The sequence below is a fragment of the Xiphophorus hellerii genome, chromosome 19, assembly GCF_003331165.1.
Source record: "Xiphophorus hellerii strain 12219 chromosome 19, Xiphophorus_hellerii-4.1, whole genome shotgun sequence".
In the NCBI taxonomy this organism is placed as follows: Eukaryota; Metazoa; Chordata; class Actinopteri; order Cyprinodontiformes; family Poeciliidae; genus Xiphophorus; species Xiphophorus hellerii.
In genome coordinates, this window is record NC_045690.1 from 16,999,127 (window position 1) to 17,020,971 (window position 21,845).

Sequence of the window (21,845 nt, forward strand, 5' to 3'; positions counted from 1 at the left end):
GATGTCAGGATCCGTACCTGTATCTACTTGACAGTGCAGCTGGAATCTTTTGGGCTGTTGCAGTGATAAATTATTATTATGGCTACAAATGGTTCTTTTTACTCTTAAATTACTTGCAGGGGGAGGTCATTATATACACACTGTTTACGTCCTGTTAAGTGCTTGTTGTCACCTTTGGAAGCAATCAGTCGGATCGGAGTCTGGAGCTGACTGATGAACTGTGAAACTGAGTATGTTTAGAATATTCTGCCCATCTTTCAACACTGCTTAAATAACCCCTTATGGCATGCACTTGCAAAACCATTTATTGTTGGTACTTAAGTTGCTGCAGCCAACACTCATTTTTTATGTTAATAATAAATAAAAGGGGTTTGACAATAAATATGATGGCCATCAAAGGAGAGATGTTTTCAAGATTTTATTTTCTCGCTAAATTAACTGAGCAGGAGAAATTTTGCTTTAAAATCAATTAAAGACATGATACATTTAGTTTATCTTCTTTAGAATCAAATAGTTCAGACTGATGAGGGCTTCAGTAGAACTGTCAAATGTACTTTTGTACAAATGCAAAAGTTGTTCTTCGTCTTTCATTTATGGCCTAATCATGAAATTAAATGAAAGAAATGTTTTTAAGAAAACAACTCACTGAAGACGTGTCGCCTTATAACTCTCCTACCCTGCCAAGCTTTCTAATCCAAACACAACTTGATCTGAAAGCAAATTCCTAAAATTTTTTGAAAGATTATAATTAGAATAGAAGATCACCTCGGGTGCCTTATGCGTATGTTTTGGCGTCCAGGCTGTAGATGTTTGTGTGCGTACGTGTATGTGTGTGTTTTGGCTACAGGTAAAGCGAGCAGATCGTATCAGTCCTGACTTCTCACCTGTCCCAGGGCAGTAGTAATTAGAAAGGAGAGAATTGAATAGAGGGGCAAGCGCCAAAGGCATTTTAGGCAGCCCCCCATAATTGCAGCTTTGGTGGGAGCAGGTCTGAGCAGTGAGGTGTGCTGCTTAGGGGAGATTGGGTAACAGAAGGGCGTACCTGGTGGGCTTTGGTTTTTGTGTGTGGCAGAGAAAGAAAATGAGTCTTTGAGGGATTTACTTGTGCAGACCTTTAGAAAAAGAGGGGGAAAAAAAACAACTTTCCTGGGGCAAAGGTTAAGTCTACGTCTGAAATCCCAACTGCAACAGCTTATGATATTCTGTAAAAGTCTGAAATGGGTGTTTTTTTCCTCTGTTTGATTCTCAGAAATGAGAAGTCATTCAAGATTTACTTTCCATCATTAGCTTTTCTAGTCGACCAAAATTCCACCAAGACCAGAAATCCTTGAAGCGTATCTGTCTGAATGCTCAAAGTCGGTCTTCTTGAAAGCGTGTTTGTAAGCTGATGACTGCCTAAAACCTTTTTTTTTTTTTTTAAAGATGCCAACTGTCATAGAGGGGAGTAAGTTCAATCACCCAAGTTTATGCAAATGAATGCTAGGAAATGCTTCTAATTAAAGAAAAATGTGTTGTGTGGTTCTGAAGCTGTCTCTTTAAAATGCAATATCTCTTGAGCTGACCATGCTAATTGCCATTTCTAAAAGCTAGTATAAAATATTCATGTAATTAGATAATTGATTGATTAGTGCAGGTATGTATGAGGGCACAGGTTCAGCAATTAATTGGTCCTGCCAGGAGTAATTGGCACGTGCGAAATCAAGGTCTGTCTGCATGAACTTTAAACTACCAGAAAAATAATTTAATTTATCTTTCAGGACAATTAATAGTTGTGATAATGACTAGTAAAAGGTTTTCATGTTGAATAATTGAGTTCTTTTCCCCTCAGAGTTTTATGTTTTCTGATTATTAGATACGAGCTTCAACTTGTATTTAATAAAGCTTAAATTTTAGAAGATAATTAAAATGACATTGACATTATATGTCTTATGTCTTATATGTCTTTTGATTTATTCCTAATTAAAATCTTTTGAAATTGCTGTCACAGTAAGAAAAAGTTGTCAGTCTTTTTCTCAAAGCTCAGAAATAGTAAAATTATTTATCATCCTTTAACAAGTACCGGTATATAAAAATACCAAAATTGATTTTTCTGAGTCACATCATATACACTTATTTATTATAAGTGCTGGTGATATAAAAGTATTACATTGTGAAGAATTAAACATTGAAAGGGGACCACTACCACTATAACTTGAAACATAATTGAATTTGTTGAATTAGGGATGTGAACTAATGAAAGCAAGTTACAAAAAATCCAAGTGTTTTTCACCCTTTGTGGTGATGTGAGGTGAATGAGATAGTGGATTGTTTGCTGCAGTTTTCTGTGTTTCTGTGACCTGCTCAGGTGAGGGTCAGGTCTTTTTTTTTTTTTTTTAACACACATGGCCGTTTAACCAGTTTTTGGTACCTTTGGCAGTGTAGGCAGATACCAAGTGGAGAAACACCCTACGGTTCCAGGAAAACCATTTATCCACTGTCGTAGATGGCCATGCTGGCTAGCCTGAGCATTCATGGTAGGCTCTGCTGTGGGGAAGGTGCTGCAGTGCTGCAGAGCTAAAGGAAGGGTGTGAGCAGCGTGTTTGCTAGCTTGATTGTCAGCGCTAAGACCTTCCTCCATTGCTCTGACTGTTGTTGTTTTCTGACGGTTGTTTTTGACCAGGAGTGGTGCATTTCTTCAGGTGTCAGTAGAAGGAGGCAGAGGTGTTTTTTTTTTTTTTCAGAGGTCATCTGTCCCATATTATACTGTCAGGACAAGGTAACATTTTTAACAAATATGTGAAAAATATATTTTATAAATTTGTAGCTTCTGTAAAAGACAGATCTATGAAAGTTGTAGATCGGGTAAGTATGTGTGATATATTTTTGTCATATTTCCCACCTCCGTATGACGTATAACATATAACTGACCAGATACAAGGGTACAAAAAGGTTAAGTGATGCCCACTTCACTGAAGGTTATTTCTTTTATTTTACTTTTTTTTCTGAAAATAAGATTACATCCTGATGGGATTGTAGCAAAGTTTATGCTGCCTATTATGCTTCTCACATCAACAGAATTTCAGATAAGCGCTTGACAAATTTCACATATCCTGTTAATCCTACCATGCTTTATGCCGTACCACTTCCCTCTCCTTCCTTATTTCATTTCTGTAATCATCTGTCTGCCTTGCAAAGATTAGGTGATAGTGAACAGCTTTTGTTTTGGCGAACAATCTTTTAAAACGTTGTTTAAAGGCTGATGCGGCTCACCTATGAGGAAGGAGATGCTTATTTCACCCATTTAAAGGCTAAAATGTTACACATCATGAATCCAATTTTCTCTGCTATTTCTCTCTAAAGGCAGGGATTAAAGCGGAGCTGTCAGCTCGCTCACCAGATCTTAAGACAGCCTGCGGATGTCGGCAATACTGTGCTCAGCTCAGTTTAGACAGTATCTAGAATCTCGCAGCTTTTTAATTTGGCATTAGGCTCAGTAAGCAAAATCACAAGAAGTTTTAATTAAATAGGTAACCCAGCGCTGCTGGGCAACAAAAATCTACCTTCTCAAGGGTTGAAAGACTAATCGTGGTTTCTCAAAAGATATAGAGGAAGATAGAGGATAGAGGCCTGGAGATAATTGTTTCTGACTTTAAGAAGGATAGAAGTGAGAGAAGCCTTTTCTCCCGAGTGAACGTCTGTTGAGTAAACAAAAGTTGCTTTTTCATTGTTTCCATTGGATCCAAGTTTTTTTCTTCCGAAGCTTTTCATGCATAAAGATAAAGTTTTATATCTTACTTTTTGACTTTATTAACTTCCCTTCTTTCCTCTTGGTCTCACAGAACATTCCTGGCCTGTTGGATCATAGACAAAAGATCTCTTGTGATATAATTAAGGTTGTGAAGCCAGGCTTTATGGATTCTTTGGGTTTGACCAGACTACAAGTTGGTGCCTACAGTGTTTGCATCAGTTTTAATGAACATTAACGGTTTACGTAGGGACAGGTATTTATCATATTGTCTATCATAAGACGCTGTATTTATCATTTTCATGATAAATTGAAATTGATCAATTGCAATTAATATATATTTTTACAAATTTTCCTTAGATTATTTTTATTATTTTCTCTGTTCAATGAGCGTATTAACAAATGCCAATACATTTGAAAATATGATTAAATGCAGTTACTGTGTGCATTTTAGTGATACAAAGGCTTTTTTATGTAACTGGTGTCCTAAAGAAGCATATTACAAATGTGTAAGGCTGTTGTAGACAATTATTTTATTGCTATGATTGCTGTTCCAATCAATTAGTCATAGTTACCTAAAAATATGTAATACATAGTTCTTATAGTCCATTTTATTCTTATTACAATACTATCACAAAATATCACAATAAAGCTTTAGATCAATGTTGCCCACCCCTGCGTAATTGTTTAGTACTGGAATTATATTCGTTTTTGGTACTTGACTCACAATTCCTCAACGACACATTGTATTTTCGTCACCTATCTTGTTTTTAATGGGTTTTTTTCAAGCTCAGTTTAAGGAAACCTCAGTTTTTATCTGGTTTCCTTGTAAACTTTGTCTTCTTCTTGAATATTGCCCCCTAAATGCCATCTCGTGCTTCTAAAAAATGCATTTAGTCATTAAAGGACATCGAAGTTTTAAAGTTCACTGAATTTAACTGGACTTTTATGGGATAATAAGATGTAAAAGGCCCTTTTAAAAGAGAGTCATTCCTTTCAGTCTCTCTCAGGAAAGCTCGTGTCTCTCCAAAGAGTGGTCTTACTGTCTCTGGTGGCAGACTAATGGCAGCTTCTAGTGGGCTTATTTGGGTTTAATGTGGCATAATGAGGTTAGGTAATTGGGTTTAGGTCAAGTTGTAAAACAGGTTTAGAGGAGACAGAGATGTGGAGATCATGCAAATGAGTGGTGTTAGATCGCCAGTAGCCTGCACTGATGGCTTCTTTAGGAGTTTGCAAAGCATATATTGTACAAGTGCAGCCTCATCCCAGCTTCCTTCATTTACAAATGGTTTCAGTAACCTTAATTCCAACCAGAACATCAATTAGGAAAACACTCACACAAGTGCTAAGTGGTCTTTGGAGAAATAGTTCCACATTAATGCCATCTTAGTATGGTTTTATCACTCACTCCTGTCATCGTAGGTTTCAGTCATCCTGTTCTCTCCTTGTAAATATCAAATTATGTGTCATATATTATTTAAGAGCTTGGAAGTTAATGAACACATTAAAAAACGCTGCACCCACCCTTAGGAGCTCGGAGCCAATTTTCAAAATTTGTTAAAAGGCATGACTAATTAAAGAGGATATTTTAATTGGATTGAATTTTAATGCTTTTCTTCACCCTCCTTATTACCTTTGTGGCGGGGTTAAGATGAGAGGATGTTGAGATTAGATATTCTCACACTAATTAAGACTACAGATCCCCTGGGAGGAGAATAAGGGCCTGCTCATTCTATCCTTCCACACCCTGTCTACTCTGCTTCTTTCCCCTCCTTCCTCACTACCATGGCCCTCCATCTCTCCTCCCTGAAGCGCTGGACCACGGAGACCCACAGCAGAGACGCAGCTGGGATTAAGATGAACGCGGGATGGGATGCGACATCCCTCCTTCACATCTCCTTTCCATTTTCCTCTCGTCTTCCAGCCATCGCTCCTCATGGGGCCTGAAGATGACACATTAACCTTTGAGGTTGTCAGGCCATGAGAGACGAGAGATTCTCACATTAGGATTAACTTCATTTGTCTAATTAAACAGATGACCATGCCAATGAGCAGGACCACGTGATCTGTGCTAGTGGAGAAGCTATATTCGATTTTCGGTGGGAATTATGTGGCCATTTCAACAACTATCTTTATTACCGTGACATCACTGTCACCACTCTACGATTCACCCAGATAGGTCATCAGTTACTTGTTAATGGTTATGCCAGTCACAGGAAAACCATGTGGATAATGTACAGGTGCCTTGAAGTAAATTAAAATTTCATTGAAATGTCATAAAAGTGAAACTCGTATACTATAACGATTAGTCACACATACAAACGCTCAAGACTTGATTCCTGTTAATTTTGGTAAACTTGGCTCTAATGACCTGACTCAGGGTGGTTAGGCACCAAGATGAAGGTGATCCATCGTAGTCGGACACAAAACACAGCCAAAGCCACAAAACACACAAAACACAAAGCAGCCACAAAACACAGTCGTACCCTTTTTATAATGATTTGTTTAGATGATGTTTTTCTTTTCAGATTTCAACACTGAAAAGGTGCTAGGTTCAGGTTCAGCGTGCACTTCTGCCAAAACATAGAACAACTATCTAAAATATCGAAGAAACATACCTATTCAAAATAAAGCAGCCAAAACAATAACTCATAGACTCCTCACAAGCATGTACAGCATTGAATGTGTTCTCAAAGGTGTTTCACAGTAAAGGTGTGGCAGGTTGGGATAAGCAAAGAATGAAAACGGGGCAATCTGCATCATCCACCATCTCCTCCTGGAAAACCAGTCCAAATCTGTCCATCTTTTGGCTCCACCAATCAGGAGAGACACCTGACACCTGCAAACTCAAAATTAGATATTCAGAAAAAACAGCACCTTTAGATAGCAGTTGTAACTATTGAAAACCCAACATAGTATATATTATAAAGGGCCAATTTTAATAAAGAATTATCAGCAAACTGATGTTCGTAATATACACTCTACTTATCCTCTCAACATTGCTGTTATTCCAGATTATTGTGAAATGTTTTCTACAACACATTTTCCTTCCATTCTTTCCAACCAAAATGCCCTTGTTTGGACTGATGCAGTACTCTAATCCTCTGAGAAACAGAACTTTGGGTTTTCATTCTCTGTCAGCAATAATCATTAGAAGTTAGAAAATTAAATCCTTGAAATAGATTACTCTGTGTTTAAACAGCTATTCAAAATGAGTTTCACTTTTTAAATTTAATTTTAGAAATATATTATCTAGAACATTATTTTAATTCATTGAGATACTTCTGTAGAAAAATAAGACAAGCAATCATGAAAGACCATCAGCTGCACTTGTGTGGTTCCTGTGACTTTACAATCGTACTGTTATTTTTTTAACTGTAAAAGTAGGAAAAAGGGCAAATACTTAGTTTGGAATTTCCTCAAATTTAGCATTTTATGTTCATGTCCTGTTATGTTTTTATTGTTCTATTCTTTGTCGTAAGCACCTGGTACTGTGAGCTTTGTTTTGTGTCTGAGCGGTGAAGTTGCTGTAGGAAATTGATGGCTGCACTTTCTTTCTGGGTGAGATGAAGTTCAACATTGAGGCCTCGAACTCCAGAGTCGAAAAGGCAAAGTCAGGACTTCACCGTCTCAAAGGAGCAAAACCCCTCCAGGGTTTAGGACATTGTTGATTGATTTATTCTACCTTTCATTTCTAAATTAAACCAGTCAGTCTGTTAATATGAATCTGAAGCAGCAGATTTTTATTGCTATAAACAGGAAGAGCGCATTTGTTTTTGTAAATGGTAAATTAAACGCTTTTGTCTTATTGTCTGGGGAGTGTGGGGGAGTGAGCCAGAGCATGCCACCACTCGGTATGCATGCAAAACTGACCGGGACCTCTTTCTTTCCCCTTCTTCTTTTCTCTCCCATGCCTGTGAGTCACTTCCATGCACCATTTCAGGGGAAGGGGAGAAAAAAGGCAAATAAACAAGATTTCTTTCCAGAGTTTATGTTCTCAAAGGGAACTACATGTGCAGGGGGCAGGCGAGGGAGCATTGGGGGAGTTTGTGGCTTGCAATTGAAAATTGTTGCCTTTACAGAGAGAGATCTGTGTACACTACTTGCAAAGTCAAACAAATAGATCCAGGGTGCAGGTTTAGGAGAGTTTTTGTGAGACTGCCCGTAAACCTCCCTGCCTGTCATCTTCAATCACTAAGTCCGTTTCTGATCAGACCTTTTTTTCTCTCTCCCTCTCTCTTCTTGTCTGTGTGCACGGTGTTTGTGTGTGTGTATTTGTCTCTGTTTGTGTTGCTTTGTTAATGTTCTCCTGCATTTTCCATGCGGATGCCAGGCCTGGATCCAGAGAAGCACTTAGGAAAATCCCTGGCCGATATGCAGCCCTATTTGAAACAGGTCATACACTCTTAGATACCTTTCCAACAATCTGACCTCAGTACTTTGTGATATCTTAATGTGCACATACTTTTCTATTGAATACACATATGCTGTTCCAGTCAGAAGTTTGCATACATTATCAGTAGCCTAAATTTTAACACATTTTGAGTATTAAAGAGATATTGGAACTTTTCCTTTTTTCATCTTCAATGATTTCTAAAAACAAGCAAACATCCTGCCATTTTGGCCAAACAGCTCAAGCTTTGTCTTGCCTGAACATTTATCTACCAAAGGAATTTAGTTTGGCCTTGTGGACAGCTTCAAATTCAAACATTTACATGTTGATTAGGAACAGATGGTTCTTAGTCAGCAACTTCTCAGTCTGTTGATGTCAAGCTTTCTTCGAAGTGGACAGTGACATTGGCATCTTCCAGCTTATGATAGATTAATTAAATTAAATTTTAAATTGAACCAATTCAGTTGTTAAATTTACAATAGAAATTATACCAGAAGCTTGTTGATTTCTACAAAAGCGTGATAAAGGTGCAACTTGCTAGGGGAGATTTGTTCAGGAGGGGATGCACATTTGTATTTGTGTAATTTCAATTTTGTGTGGACCAGAAAAAAACAACTATTTTAAACTCACCCCATCCTTGCTATCAGAATATCAGTAAGTTAATATGACATTCATGCCCATGTTGAGGTTTTAGAAATGTCTGACTGGAACTGTAAGTTACATAAATCTTTGTTTTTCCATTGGTTTGGATATTGTTGTATAAAGTTGTCAGCACTGAATCATTATTGTATATTAATGTACGATAGCACAAATGCTAAAATATCTGTAAACTGATTAGCATCATTTTGCAGAAAGTTTTCCATACTATGGCATATTACTAAAATAAAATATTTTTGCTTTGCCCTGAGCAGCTCTCTGACAAGTATGGAGTCCATATTTGTGGTGAGGGAGGTGAATATGAAACCTTCACACTCGATTGTCCAATCTTCAAAAAGAAGATAACAATGTGAGTAAACCAGCACAACACTCAGTCGACAAAATTATTTTCTTCCTCCAGGTGTCTGGATGTTTTCTGTTTGTTTGCGCAGAGATGAAGCCGAGACAGTGATTCACTCTGCAGATGCTTTTGCTCCAGTTGGCTACCTGCGCTTCACCAAAATGCATGCAGAGGACAAGCACAGCGTGAGTCTAATTTCTGTTAATAGAAGTTGATTCATATACAAAGTCAATCCCATATCAATGGCTTTGCATGGAGAAGTTTGACTCTGTGGGGTTGATTACGTTCAAGCAGCTCTCAGGGCCAAACAGTATACCAGAACACAACCCTTTGGTGCTTGATAACTTTGTCGAGGAGAGGGGAAAAACACAGCTCTGCAGGGTAGGATCCAGATCAACCTCCAGAAGGCCTTTCTAACTCTACTTCCACACATTCTAGCTCTTGGTCTCTCCTTTCATCTCCCGCTCTTGCTCCTCCAGCCCCACATGGCCTAGTTTGACGTCTGCAATATTCGCCGCAGCCTGAAACTAGGCCCAGCTTAATAAACATGTCTGCTCGCATTAAGGCGCTTTGCATTCAGGTAGCTGGCTGAGCGGACACAAGCAAAGGGTTGTGGGGAAGGAGAAGAAATTGGCTTTTGGTAAATTGAAGGCTGAATTGGGCCTCAAATGCTAGAGGAGGACAACACATTTCCCTCTCCCTGCAGGAGTGGACAGCAAATTCTAACATTTCTTAAATTGTTCTTGAAAAGATTTAGTGAAGACAGATCATTTATGTATTTTTTTTTCTGTTTGAAGTTCCCATGTGTATTTAAAATTATACTGAAGGATCAGTTTTCCTTTTCTGTGTTTACTGGAGTATTTTGTCATCACACAGAATGATCAAGTATGTGATTTGAAGACACACACTGTGACATACACATGTCCCCTTAAATTTATATGTAGACATTTTTACATATGTACTGTATGTCTTTATTTTATATGGGGGAGGGGACTGTTATAGACAGAAAACATACCCCCATCCAACAACCTCTGCGACCCTCCAGCCTCACCCCCTTAAGCTATATATTTTTTCCTGCTCCCCTTGCAGCCGCTTCCACCCCCAGCATGCAAATAGACACTGCATGCTCCTACGGCCCCTCTAGCCCCCCCTAGGTTGCTGGAGAAAGAGCAGGGAAAACCAGAGCCTGCAAGAGTAAGAAAGGGGAGGGAGAGCAAGAGGGGCAGTGGTGGTGGGGGGGGACAACCAGGGGAGAACCTGCCCTGGTTCAGCTTTCTGAAGCTCTTCTCGTCAGGGTGACAGATCTGCGGTGACACCAGCACTAGAGGAAACTGCACCAAGCTCAGGGGGTGGGGATGGACCACCATCATTTGCCCTCAGTTAATGCTAGTCAAGCTATTTTTCATGCTGGCCAGGAGAGAGGGGCTGAAGTATAATTAATTTGATTATCATATGGCCTAATGCGGCTGACAGGAGACAAGGGGTTGGGGGAGAGGGGGGGGTGAAAGAGTATCAGGCGGCGTGAGGGTTGCGCCGAGGAAATATGAAATATGTATTTAAACACGTGGCACCCTTGCAGGATTTGGCAGGTAATATGTATGCCTTAGAGAATGATAATGATTTGTTATTTAAAGAAGTAGCAGGGAGCAGAGGCAAAGTATAAGCAAACAGCTGCAAAAAAATAAAATAAATAAAAAAATGGTGCAATCCAAAACATGTCTCACTGATCTAGTGTTGAGTCTTGACTGACAGCCACTATGATTGGATCTACAGTATCAGAAAACACCACACCCTGTTCGCCTGAACCACGAATATGTTAGCAAGTTGTTTCATATTCATTCACCTTGAAGTTATGCGCGTCTGGGTCCTTGTCATGTAAAACTGACGTGCACACACAGCCTGCTCGGCGGCGTACGTGGTGAGGGTGGCTAATTATACAGCGTTTTGTCTGCCATTGCAAACGGCTCTGCGTTCTTTGGTGGGCACTTGGCCTGATGTATTCCCCTGTGGTGCTTTATTGCAGGATGCGGTGGTGAGAGCTTTGCCCCATGGTAGTTGTCCTTGCCAGAGCGCCATTGACAAGATGACTGAGGAGGTGGAATATGCTGATCAAGCTGAAGACAACCAGCACAAATTTACATCAAACTGTGACCTTAGTTGTCACTGGGGCCACGGTGAGATTCATTTGTTGTGAGACGTGTGCATGCAGACATGCATGCATGAATGTGTATTTATGTCTGGGTGTGTCAAATGATATCTTTGTGTGGTGTGTGTTGCTCTGGATCGGTGTCATATGTGACCAGCATCATAATGCCAGAGCTTTTTGCATGGCGGTTTGACAAGAGTTGTCATTTGAGTAGTTTATTTGTGACAGCATCTGAATTAATTTCTTTGATGACATAAAATGAATATTTATGGATTGTTTATGAAGGAACAAATATTTAAAGATGTTTTATACATTATGATGAACCAAAACCTATTTAATGGTGGGAATCCTAACTTCTTTGCTATCTCTTCCCCCAGACGAGCCTCCATCCTGCTCCAAAAGGTGTTCAAGGGGCTATCAGTGGATCTCAGGCATCAATGGACTTAGGAGCCAAGATCTTGGGATTGAGGGCCAGACACTGGCAGCTTTAGCTATGCTTCAAGGTAAAGGAAATGTCGACAAGAACCAAAAAATCCTTCACACTCTTTCAACTTATTAAACACCTCAGTCTGCTGAAACCCCTAAATAAAATCCAACGCAGCCATTTGCCACATCTGCGTGATTTAACATCATTTGTTGAAAATTGAGGTTCACAGAAGCTCACTATCGAATCTGATGAATCTTGAACTATTTTGCGAATAAGAATAGACAAAAATGTATGCTGTGCACATCCGACATATAGCGCCACCCAACAATGCCACTGTAATTGTAGCAAAAAGTCGTTCTACAAAATATTTAGTCAGGCAGGCTTAATAGAAATACACTGCATACCTTTCAAAACAACCAACTTTTTTATTCCTTCTTTCCAATTATGGACTAATTAGTGTTGATCTATCACTTGAAATCCAGACCTATATTTACTTAATGTACTAAAAATTCTGATTTTGATATCTAAACAAAAGTTACTGTTCTGGTGAGATCTAAATAAATGTCTGTCTGTATGGTGTTAACTGGACACAAAACAAGATAAACAGCAAACCTTTAAAACTACAGCTTGACTCAGCAGTACTTCTTAACTCCTCAGACAAACTCAGTGTGTCACAGATTCTGTCAGTCAGATGAATGGGATATGTAGCTGGCCGCTGTACAAGGACAAGCATTGTAAGCCAACACAGAACCAACTGTTTTCAGACGCACACATGCGCACACAGTGCAACCATGTAGAGTTTATCATTTTTGCCCTGCAGAAGTTTTTATAGTGCTCACTTTTCCCCCACTGTATCTCTATTTTTTTCTCTTTCTTTTTTTGATGGAGATGGAAGAGCAAAAGATGAAAAGCATATTTAATGTTTATGGTGGTGCTTGGCTGAGCAGCCCCTTCACAGAGACAATATTAAACAAGTTAATATTTAATGAACAACTTCTTTGTATGGGGGCAAAGTAGTGTGAGATGCTAGTGTTGGCAAAGGAAAAACAAACTTGAAGCTCTTTCAGATGATTGTTGGGAGAGAGAGAGGCCTTGCTTTGAGCCATGGAGCTTGTATTTGTATCCAAAGCCTCCAATATGCACACCGGATTGCTTTCAGTACTGCTCTCCAGTACTGCTGCTTTATACTTAAAGCCAGATACAAGTACTTTAGTTTGAGTGACTCAGGAATGTATTAAAATAAGAGCAGGAGTTAAAATAAAGATTTTTTTACAAAACCGAGCATTAAAGCTAAGTACAAGTAAGACGTTTTGCCAGATGTTTAAAGACTTACTTTGTTCAGTCTAGGCAAGATTTTCTGACTTTGTACTATGCTATTAATAATATCTAAAAATCTTATGCATTTTATCAGATGAGTTGCAAAACAAGGCTTGGAAAATGAAGGACATCGTCTTGGTTCATCTCTATGTGAGGAATATGGAGGATTTTGTTTCTCTCAATGCAGTTTACAAGAAATATTTCGACATAAATCCTCCAGCCAGGTAAAAGCTTCCCTTTCTTGCTTTTTATGTTTACATTCTTCACTTTTTTTCATATTTCTTTTGTTTTGTTATGTAGGGTTTGTGTCCAGGCGCCTCTGCCTGCCGGACAGCTGCTGCAGATGGACTGTCTCCTCCATGACTGGACCGAACCCCTGGAGGAAGGCTGTTTCCGCCACAAAGAAGCCCTTCATGTCCAGAGCCTCTCCCACTGGGCCCCCGCTAACATCGGGCCGTACAGCCAGGCCTTCAAGGTGAGGTTCAGGGACCTACATTGTGGATACATGTATGCAATGGTGACAGGATGCTTTTGAGGATAACAAGAAAGGAGAGTTTAGAATAAAGCATTTATGGTTGATTCACAGTTTTGATGTACAGTGGAAAATAATTCATAGTCCTGCCATATTTAGATACAAAATATTTTTCATGGTGATTTAGCTTGATTGAGATTTTTTTCTGACAAAGACAAAATTAAAATTGAGGATCTGTGGCTTTTTTTTGCATATGAAAAAGTGCAAAATAAAAAAAGATCTGCACCTACCAAGGTGGAACTCTGATGCAGGAAATGACAGACTGACATGCATCATTTATAGAAACTGTTTCCTATTGAAAACATTTTTCCTGACTTTTTATTCTTTCTCTTTATTCATATTTAAAAACCTCACTGATACTGAAAAAAGCTCGCTTCATATCTTCTTCCCTCAGTAAACAGTTTCCTACCAAAGAGTGTTCTGGGAAGTGCAACCTTATAATGCTCAGGTTACCATCTCCATCTACTGTTCAGGAAACAAAAAAAAGTTATTTGGGGATAGTGAAACTGAAGATTGGATCATTTTCCGATTTTTATTTTTATTTTTTAATGCTAGGTGCCTTTATTGGGCCCAATCAGAATCCTCAGGAAATGAGCCAGGAGAGAAGCGGAAAAGAAATGCAGCAACAGTCTCATTCGCAGAAGTATTCCATGTTCTACCTCCACCCCGCATTTCACTTATTGTGTGATGGATTTTTTACTTGAGTAGTTTTGTCTTTACCTTTTACCATGTGTCCTTTCTAAAATGGCTAATGTGTACCTACCCTTTGCACTTGTTTATAAAGCAGAAAGTCTTTGTCTCTCATATTGTTTCAAACCTTTAAAGAATGTGAAATTCAAAGGCCAACCAGAGGAAGTGTGGGCCGCGGTTGCATGGTTGGCTTGGTGTTGTGTTTACCCAGTGTGTATTATATAGGATTACACTTGTCAAGGTACTGTCAACAAGGATAGTGTCCATCTCCTCCACACGTCCTTGATCCTTCAACCAAATCCATCTGTGAGTGAGAACATGTGTGGATTAGCCATTCGCTCAGGTCTTGACGGGTGTATTTCAGCGGTCTGTTGCTGAAGCTGAGTTTGGATTCCTGAGATCTAACCTAAAGAGTTTGGTTTGTTTTTAGCATGCCAGCAGTGCTTGAAATCTTCAGTGAAGCCTCATCGAGACATAAAATTGAAGTCAGCTGCGTGCAAGTACTTTTGCCACAAGAAAAAAAAATCTAATCTCTCATTCATTTAATTATAATTAAAATTCGCCATAATTTGAGCAAACCACAATGAGAGTGCTTACTCAGAGCTCTGCGTGGCTCTTCACACGACCCCTGCACGGTCTCTCAATATGTCTACTCCCCTTTACGCAACAATGACTTAATTTGATCAAAAATGTATTAACAGCTCTTCAGTGCAGTAGAGTTTTACATATTGATACAATTAGCCTCTTGCTGTGAGCAAGCACGCAGCTCACCCGCCCCCACTGTCTCATCACGGCTCTGCTGTGATTGTCTCAATCTTAATGACAATTTTCCTCATTGCTCAGAGGAGCACAGGGACAGAAAACTGTGGCCACATAAAACAGAAAGTACCTGCTGTCCACATGTCTTATTTAGGACGTAAAGGTTTCAACTATACTCAAAAATTAATCTGTAATCTTAAGCGTATCTTAGTAGTGTGTTCAGTTAGGTGAAGATGATGTCAGGAGTGAAACCTTAATGGAGGAACAAATTGAGCTCCAGATTCCTTACCTTGACAAGTTCTGGGTAATTGTTTACTTTATTATTTACCAGTCGGGGGGCTAACCAGTTGATTCAGCTAAGTAGGGCTTTAAGCACTATGTTTATTGTCCTGCTATATTGGGACCAGTCCATTCCTCTGCTTCTAATGATCTGAGAGCGAGCACATGGCTAGTGACAGAAAATGGCCCTGCAGAGTCTAACTACGGAGGACCGCCGCTGGTGGAGGGATAGAGGAAGTGCATATCGGATTGGCATGTGATGGATGCTGGACCTTCAAACCCCATCCATCCATTCATCTGTCTGCTTGGCTTGTCATGTCTCTCAGCGTCAGCTCTCGGAAATGGCAAGCTGACTCAACGTCGACTTGGTCTGGCAGTATGACAGATTCAGATCTGACTTGATTTAGGGAATTAGTTAACCTTTTTAATGTCAGAGCTGGGGGGGCTCTTGGTGTATTGTGCACTGATATATTGTAGCCCATCAGTTTACTTTAAAGCCGCAAGCGACAAAGATAAAAACTGTAATTTAATTTATGATTTGATTTTCACTCTGTCATATTGTTCTTCACATGACTGACAGTTGTTTTTATGTATCCCAATATAATTATATCAAATTATTTGCGAGTGTGAGGTTACTGAAATTCTTGGCACAAATTTTTTGTTGTAGCAATAATTTACATGATCTAAGTATCTGTTTATAATTAATGTATTAGTCAAAAGATTTTGAGAATATTCAATGTTTTCAAGCTACTTATCAAGCAGTAGAGTAATTAATCATTCAAAGTAGTTTAAAAAGTTTCTATACATGGAAACCCATCATCATCATGAGCTTGCAACTTTCACTCCTTCTGGATGAAGACATAGTAACAATTGCCTAACAATTATTTAATACTTAAAATTATTTATATTTAAAGTTGTCTTGACACAATCCATATTATGGTATTCTTTCAAAGGAAAGTTTTGTGTTAGATTTAATGTTTGTGACTGAAGCCAGCTTTTGTTTTTTTTGGGGTGTGGGGGGACTAGCCATTCTACTTTTTACCAATAAAATCTAATTTAGAGTAACTATTAATGATTGCTCCTATAAGTAGGTAGATTAATTAAATTGGTTTATCATGTACTAAAGCCAGAGTTGACGACAAGAATCTTAAGCTGCACACATCCCTCCATGTCTATTTAAATTGATTCTGCCTATTTGGTCACATTCCCTTTGGAGGCACATTTACAGAGGTGAACACAATAGCCCAGACAGGACTGAATAGAAGGACTATCAGTTGAATGGTTGTTAAACATCTCCTCTTTCCTGTTAAGGCAAGTGGTTCACCCTTGGGATATTTGCTGGGAAATTATACTCACTGATCACATTCTGCGGGGTGCGTTTAGGGAGCTGACTGCACCAGCCTCAGGTTGCTATAGTGCCTACCAATGCTTTTGCCGGGGTCTCCTAATTGTGAGTGACAGTCAATACTGTGGGATATGGTCTTGAGCAAGCCGCTGATAGGATTTGCATTGGGTTTTGAAAATTGTCAAAATGGACTGCGAGGCATCAGCAGTTATGTGGATCTGACGCTGCCTATTAACATCAAAGGGAGGGGTGCGTTGAGGGAGGTGGTGGAATTTGAATAATCTTCTCATAGAAGTCTAAATATCTGAAAACAAATTAAATAAACTTTGTCTGGCCTTGTAGAAGTTGAGAGGTCAACCTGAGTGATGGTGGGCCACCCATTCTGGAGAGGAGAGCATGCTTGAAAGGAAACGATGTGTGGAAGTTTCTGTCCTGGTTAAACCCAAGGTTTATTTACATAAAGACGGGGACAAATTAAATAGCAAAGAGGCCTAATGAGTCTTAAAATAAATAAACATTTTACATAGCATAATGTCACACTGAAAAATGTTAAAAATCCAACCTTTAATTTGAGTGCAACATACAAGTATTAATATCCCTAACACTATCCTTCAAAATAAGTGCAATATTTTAATTTATACTTTCATTTTTTGAGTTGGGCAGATTATCCAAGAACTTGTAATTAGTAATCCAGGACTTTATAAATATGACATGACACAGAGGCCTTTTTTTTTTTTTAGCCTCCAGCGACAAGACTTCATGAAAAGCCATGTCTGTGGTACCATCATGCATAGTAAGGAAATGAGGAAAACTCTAAAGCTGACTGTGAAAGAAGTGCAACAAGCATCTTCCGGTTACCAAGTCTCCATAGCAACCATTAGATGCTGTTTACATGCCCACCAGTGTTTTGGAAGTATCACTAACATAATTATGCGACTTTTGCTAAACTCTGCTGGAACTCTAACTGGAACCATGAGCTGGATTGTTTTGGAAGAGAAACAGGCTCATGGCATGAAGGTTCTTCATCATACCTAACAGTGAGCATAAGGGACTTCTTCCACATGTTTATGTGTTAGGGATTTGGTCAGAAAAGGCTTTTTGTTGGCATCATTTCCAAAGAAATGGTTGGCATGTAGATAATGGTTATTGTCTACATGCCAAAATAACCAATGGTAATGGTTATTTTTTTGCCAGTCTTTGCTTCAATTCTCTAACAGTGAGCTTTAGAGATTTTGTTGTTTTTACAGCTGTGTCCATTTTTCTATCTGAAATGAAAATGTGAAAAATCCCATGTGCTGCCTGTTAAGTATGGTGAAAGATTTGTGATGCTCTGGGTCTGTTTATCCTCCAAAGGCCATGGGAACCTAGAAATACCCAGAAGTTTTACAGAACGGGAATCTGGTCACTGTAACAGAAGACTGGTATTGGGTTCTCACAAGACCTTTCAGCAGGATACAAATCAAAAATGTATAGCCAAATCAACACAGAAATGGTTCAGGTAGACAAAAATTCTACCGTCTTCCATTGTCTTCTCAGTCTCTTGGCTGAAATCTGATAGAAACCTGTGGGGTGAGATGAAGAGAAGAGCATAAGAAAGAACCCAAGTTTTGGGACAGGACAATAAGCAAAAAAAATGCTGGTCACAGATGCTTCTCTTTCTTTATGTTTCAACCTTGTGAAATGTTACAGGAGAAAACAAAGTGTGGTTTATTTGCAAAAAAAAGGGGGACAGCACCTTATTAACCCCATGAGTTTCCCTAATTGAAGCATCAAAGAATTTCTTAAGGCAGTTAACTTCCGCTAAGGAAATTTTCTCAAATTAAATTCTCTAAAATGTTCAGTGTCAGATTACCCTACTGCAATATAGTTTAAACCATGTTATACATCTTTACAAAGGGTTCAACAAATAAAATGTATCTGTGCCTGTAATCTTAATAATGGACAAAATGTACCAGCCAAAGTAGCACCTACATTTAGTGAGTCAGTACTTATCACAATTTGCACTATCACAATTCAGCATTTTCAAGTCTAATTGTATGCAAAAAAGAACAACAATGAATAGCAGAATTTTAATGTATTAGTTTAGTTTGCTGGTTTGAATGTTCTGCTGAAAAACAGCTAGCTTGCAAAAAACAGCAACACTTTTTCTACCACCAGCTCATCAAACCTCCTCCCACACACACACCTTGTCCTCTTCTCCCCAAACTTCCTCAGCCCACATCTAAAGTCTACATCTACTTCAATTATCACAGAAGAGTAATTAGCTAAAAAACTGCGTGTGCATGCATCTGCGTTCAGGGGGGTATTCATGCAGCACGAACAGATTAATTAGGACATTTAACTTCATTTCTAATACAACAAAATTAATCCAATAAAGTATGAGGCATCTCAGAGGAGGTGCCTGTCAGCATCTGATGCCTCTCCCCTGTTTGCCATAATCTATTAAAACCTTGCTTTTATCTCACCTCTCCCTTGTCATATTTTATGGATTTTTTTCATAAACCCGACCCATACTTCATAAATGTCTCAATTTTCTAGTCTATTAACATTACTTCAAATGCGCTTGATAAAAGAGGAGGGCATGCGTGAAATAATGCACCAATAATACAAAATGCTGGAGGCTAAAAACAGTAGGGGCGCCTCTCCAGCACGCTCAGACAATGCAAGGGGATGTTATCAGGTTTAATAAAAGAACAAATGATCACTTCCAACTGAGGAGGAGGGGAGATAAGGCAGGGGAAGAAGGGGTGAGCTGAGGAGGAGAACAGTTGTCGAGTAATTGAGCTGATGAAAAATGAGGTCTTGAAGGCTCAGCGGTTTGAGAAGTTGGGAGATTGAAGGCTACTCAAAGCTGCGGTGTTCTTTAGCACGTGTAGTCACTTGCTCCAATTCGCAGCAGAGGAAGTAACCCAAATTTGTTTTTCCCCTTTTCTTTTCATTGGAAACATAAGCAGAATAGGCTCGTTGTTTCATTCCTGAGTGCCTGAATTGTCCGCTGCTCTGTCTGGGGAGAGCCCGGAGATGTTTTGACTGACAGTCAGGTTTCACCTCAAAGCTTTTCCACAGCGAGAATTGATTTAGTTTCTTTCGCTGCACATCACCTCTGTAGTATCTCTGTAAGTTTGTTCCCAAACAACAGGGTCAGCTGTCTTTACTTGAATTAGACAAATAGGAAACAGTCTGATCAAACCAGTTAGACCTGAGCACAGAGACTTGAGTCTGCTTCAAGGCCTCTGGCAAAATGTTTCAGAGAGACAGTCGGACACACACCCATGGTCTTTGGGAAAAGATATGTGTGACAAGCTCTATGTTTTTTTGTTGGGTTTTTTTCTGTTAAAATTGTGTACCTATCGGAAAAAAATGTGTTTTTATTTTCACAATACAAATAGTTTTCCAACATCTCAAGTTGTGTTTTTAACAATAACTATTCTCTGTAGAATTATCTGGTTTAGATTTGATGAGTTTAAAGGGCAACACATGCCAGAAGCAATATTTATTTATTTTAAGCAATCCACTACCTTTGCTTCCATTTGGTGGCCGATTCTTCATGGTGCTGTGTCCAGTTTGTTATTCCTTTAGAAGCAATACATTTTATCATAATCCAACTATGACGTAAAGTGCTTCACGTGATGCATTAGAGGCTAGTGTGTTTTCCCTTTCAGTGTCTTACATTTTGAGCTAAATATAATCAAAGCATCCTAGATTGATTAAAAAACTGAGGAACAGTTTTTTAGGTTAGTGTCATTAGGAAGTTCAAAGCAGATACTTTAGGACCGTTAGCAGCTGCAGCTGTGTGGTCTTTGTCACTATCTTACTTTTTTTGTTTTTTCACTGGGTACCAAAATTGCTGCAAGATAAATAGCTTAAAAATTTGTAAGGCTTTTTTAATTCTAAAGCAACTAAATGTGGTCAGCCAACTCAAGTTTTTCTTTGTGGACTCTGTCAGCACAACAGATACTTCAAAATAAGAGTCTGAAAGAAATATACAACCGGGTGTCAGACTTAAATCTCTCAACTTCACATCCAGGGCTGATAATAGAAATGTTTGCTGAGACTTATTTCTCCAGAAGAAATCACCCGCTGATCACCTGGATAGTACTTTGTGAGACGGGCATTAACAAGGATTATCATGACATTTTAATATCACAAGATATTGTTACATCCTAACATAATCCATGCAGTCACATCACTTCAAACAAAAACAGGCACAACATATTTTTTATATTAATTTATACGTAAATATTTAGAATATTTGAAACCTTTATTCGATTTACTGACACAAATGTTTCCCTCGCTCTCTTTTGGTAAGACTTAAGAAATGTATTTCTGTTTAAACATGTGGTCTTTGCCTTGAAACAGTTCTGGATCAGTTTAACTTGGGTTTGGAATTTTGCGCCTCAAAATGCAGACATCTATGAAAAAGGTCAAACCACAACACCTTTTTAATCTGATGAGGGGGCAGTTTTATGTGAAGTGGTAGACAGCAGCAAGGATAATTATTTTGCTTCCAACCAATATCCTCTGAGCCTCCCAGCCCGCTTCTCTCTTTCCTCTCCTGTTGTGACGGCATGAAGGCTGACCCGGCTTGGCAGTCATCATTTTCAGAAAACATTACCTCCTTTTTTTTTTCCTTGTTGTTTTTGGTACAATATCCTGCCATTGCTGCAGCTCCATCATGGGCGCAGGCTGGTATCAGCTTGTACCAGGCGAGGACAGGGGAAGGACTGGATCTGTCAGAGTGCATCGGCTCTCAGGCTGCGGCGTTCGCCTGTGCTGTGCCTCCGCCTCGGCCCCTGCCACACTCCGACTCATTAATGGGTCTGGCCTTGACAACTGATCCTAATTGTCTTTGAACAGCTCTTCATGTATTATTGGTGCCTGACTGCCTTGGTTCATGTCAACAGACCATAGGAAGTTGGGACAGGATAGCTATCGTGCCTCTTTCTCTTTTGCACGTAGAAGACAGACAAAAACAATGAGATACGCACTGTGTATGTGTGGACATGTAGGCTTCTTGAAAGTGGGAATTGGATGGCACCTACATAAGGATTGTGCACGGGGACAATTACTGGCATGGATGTATTGAAGGTCTTAAAAAGTTTTGATTTTAAAACCACTTGATTGTTCCAACAGTTTAAGCTATTTTCAGCGAGATACCAATCAATCAATCAGTTTGTTCACCCGATTTAACAAATTTCATCATTAATTTACAAACATGTTCTCTTGTAACACTTAC

At 39.1% G+C, this 21,845-nt stretch overlaps 1 protein-coding gene across 1 annotated transcript in view; it reads left to right on the top strand.

Annotated features, from left to right (window-relative positions):
* The window catches only part of dph6 (diphthamine biosynthesis 6), a 69,878-nt gene that overhangs the window by 22,784 nt on the left and 25,249 nt on the right, over nt 1-21,845 (top strand). Inside the window, exons 6-12 of the mRNA XM_032548170.1 lie at nt 8,058-8,119; nt 9,029-9,123; nt 9,206-9,299; nt 11,138-11,288; nt 11,638-11,763; nt 13,099-13,228; nt 13,305-13,479. Of these exons, the coding sequence (XP_032404061.1) occupies nt 8,058-8,119; nt 9,029-9,123; nt 9,206-9,299; nt 11,138-11,288; nt 11,638-11,763; nt 13,099-13,228; nt 13,305-13,479 (833 nt within the window). The remainder of the gene's footprint in view (nt 1-8,057; nt 8,120-9,028; nt 9,124-9,205; nt 9,300-11,137; nt 11,289-11,637; nt 11,764-13,098; nt 13,229-13,304; nt 13,480-21,845) is intronic.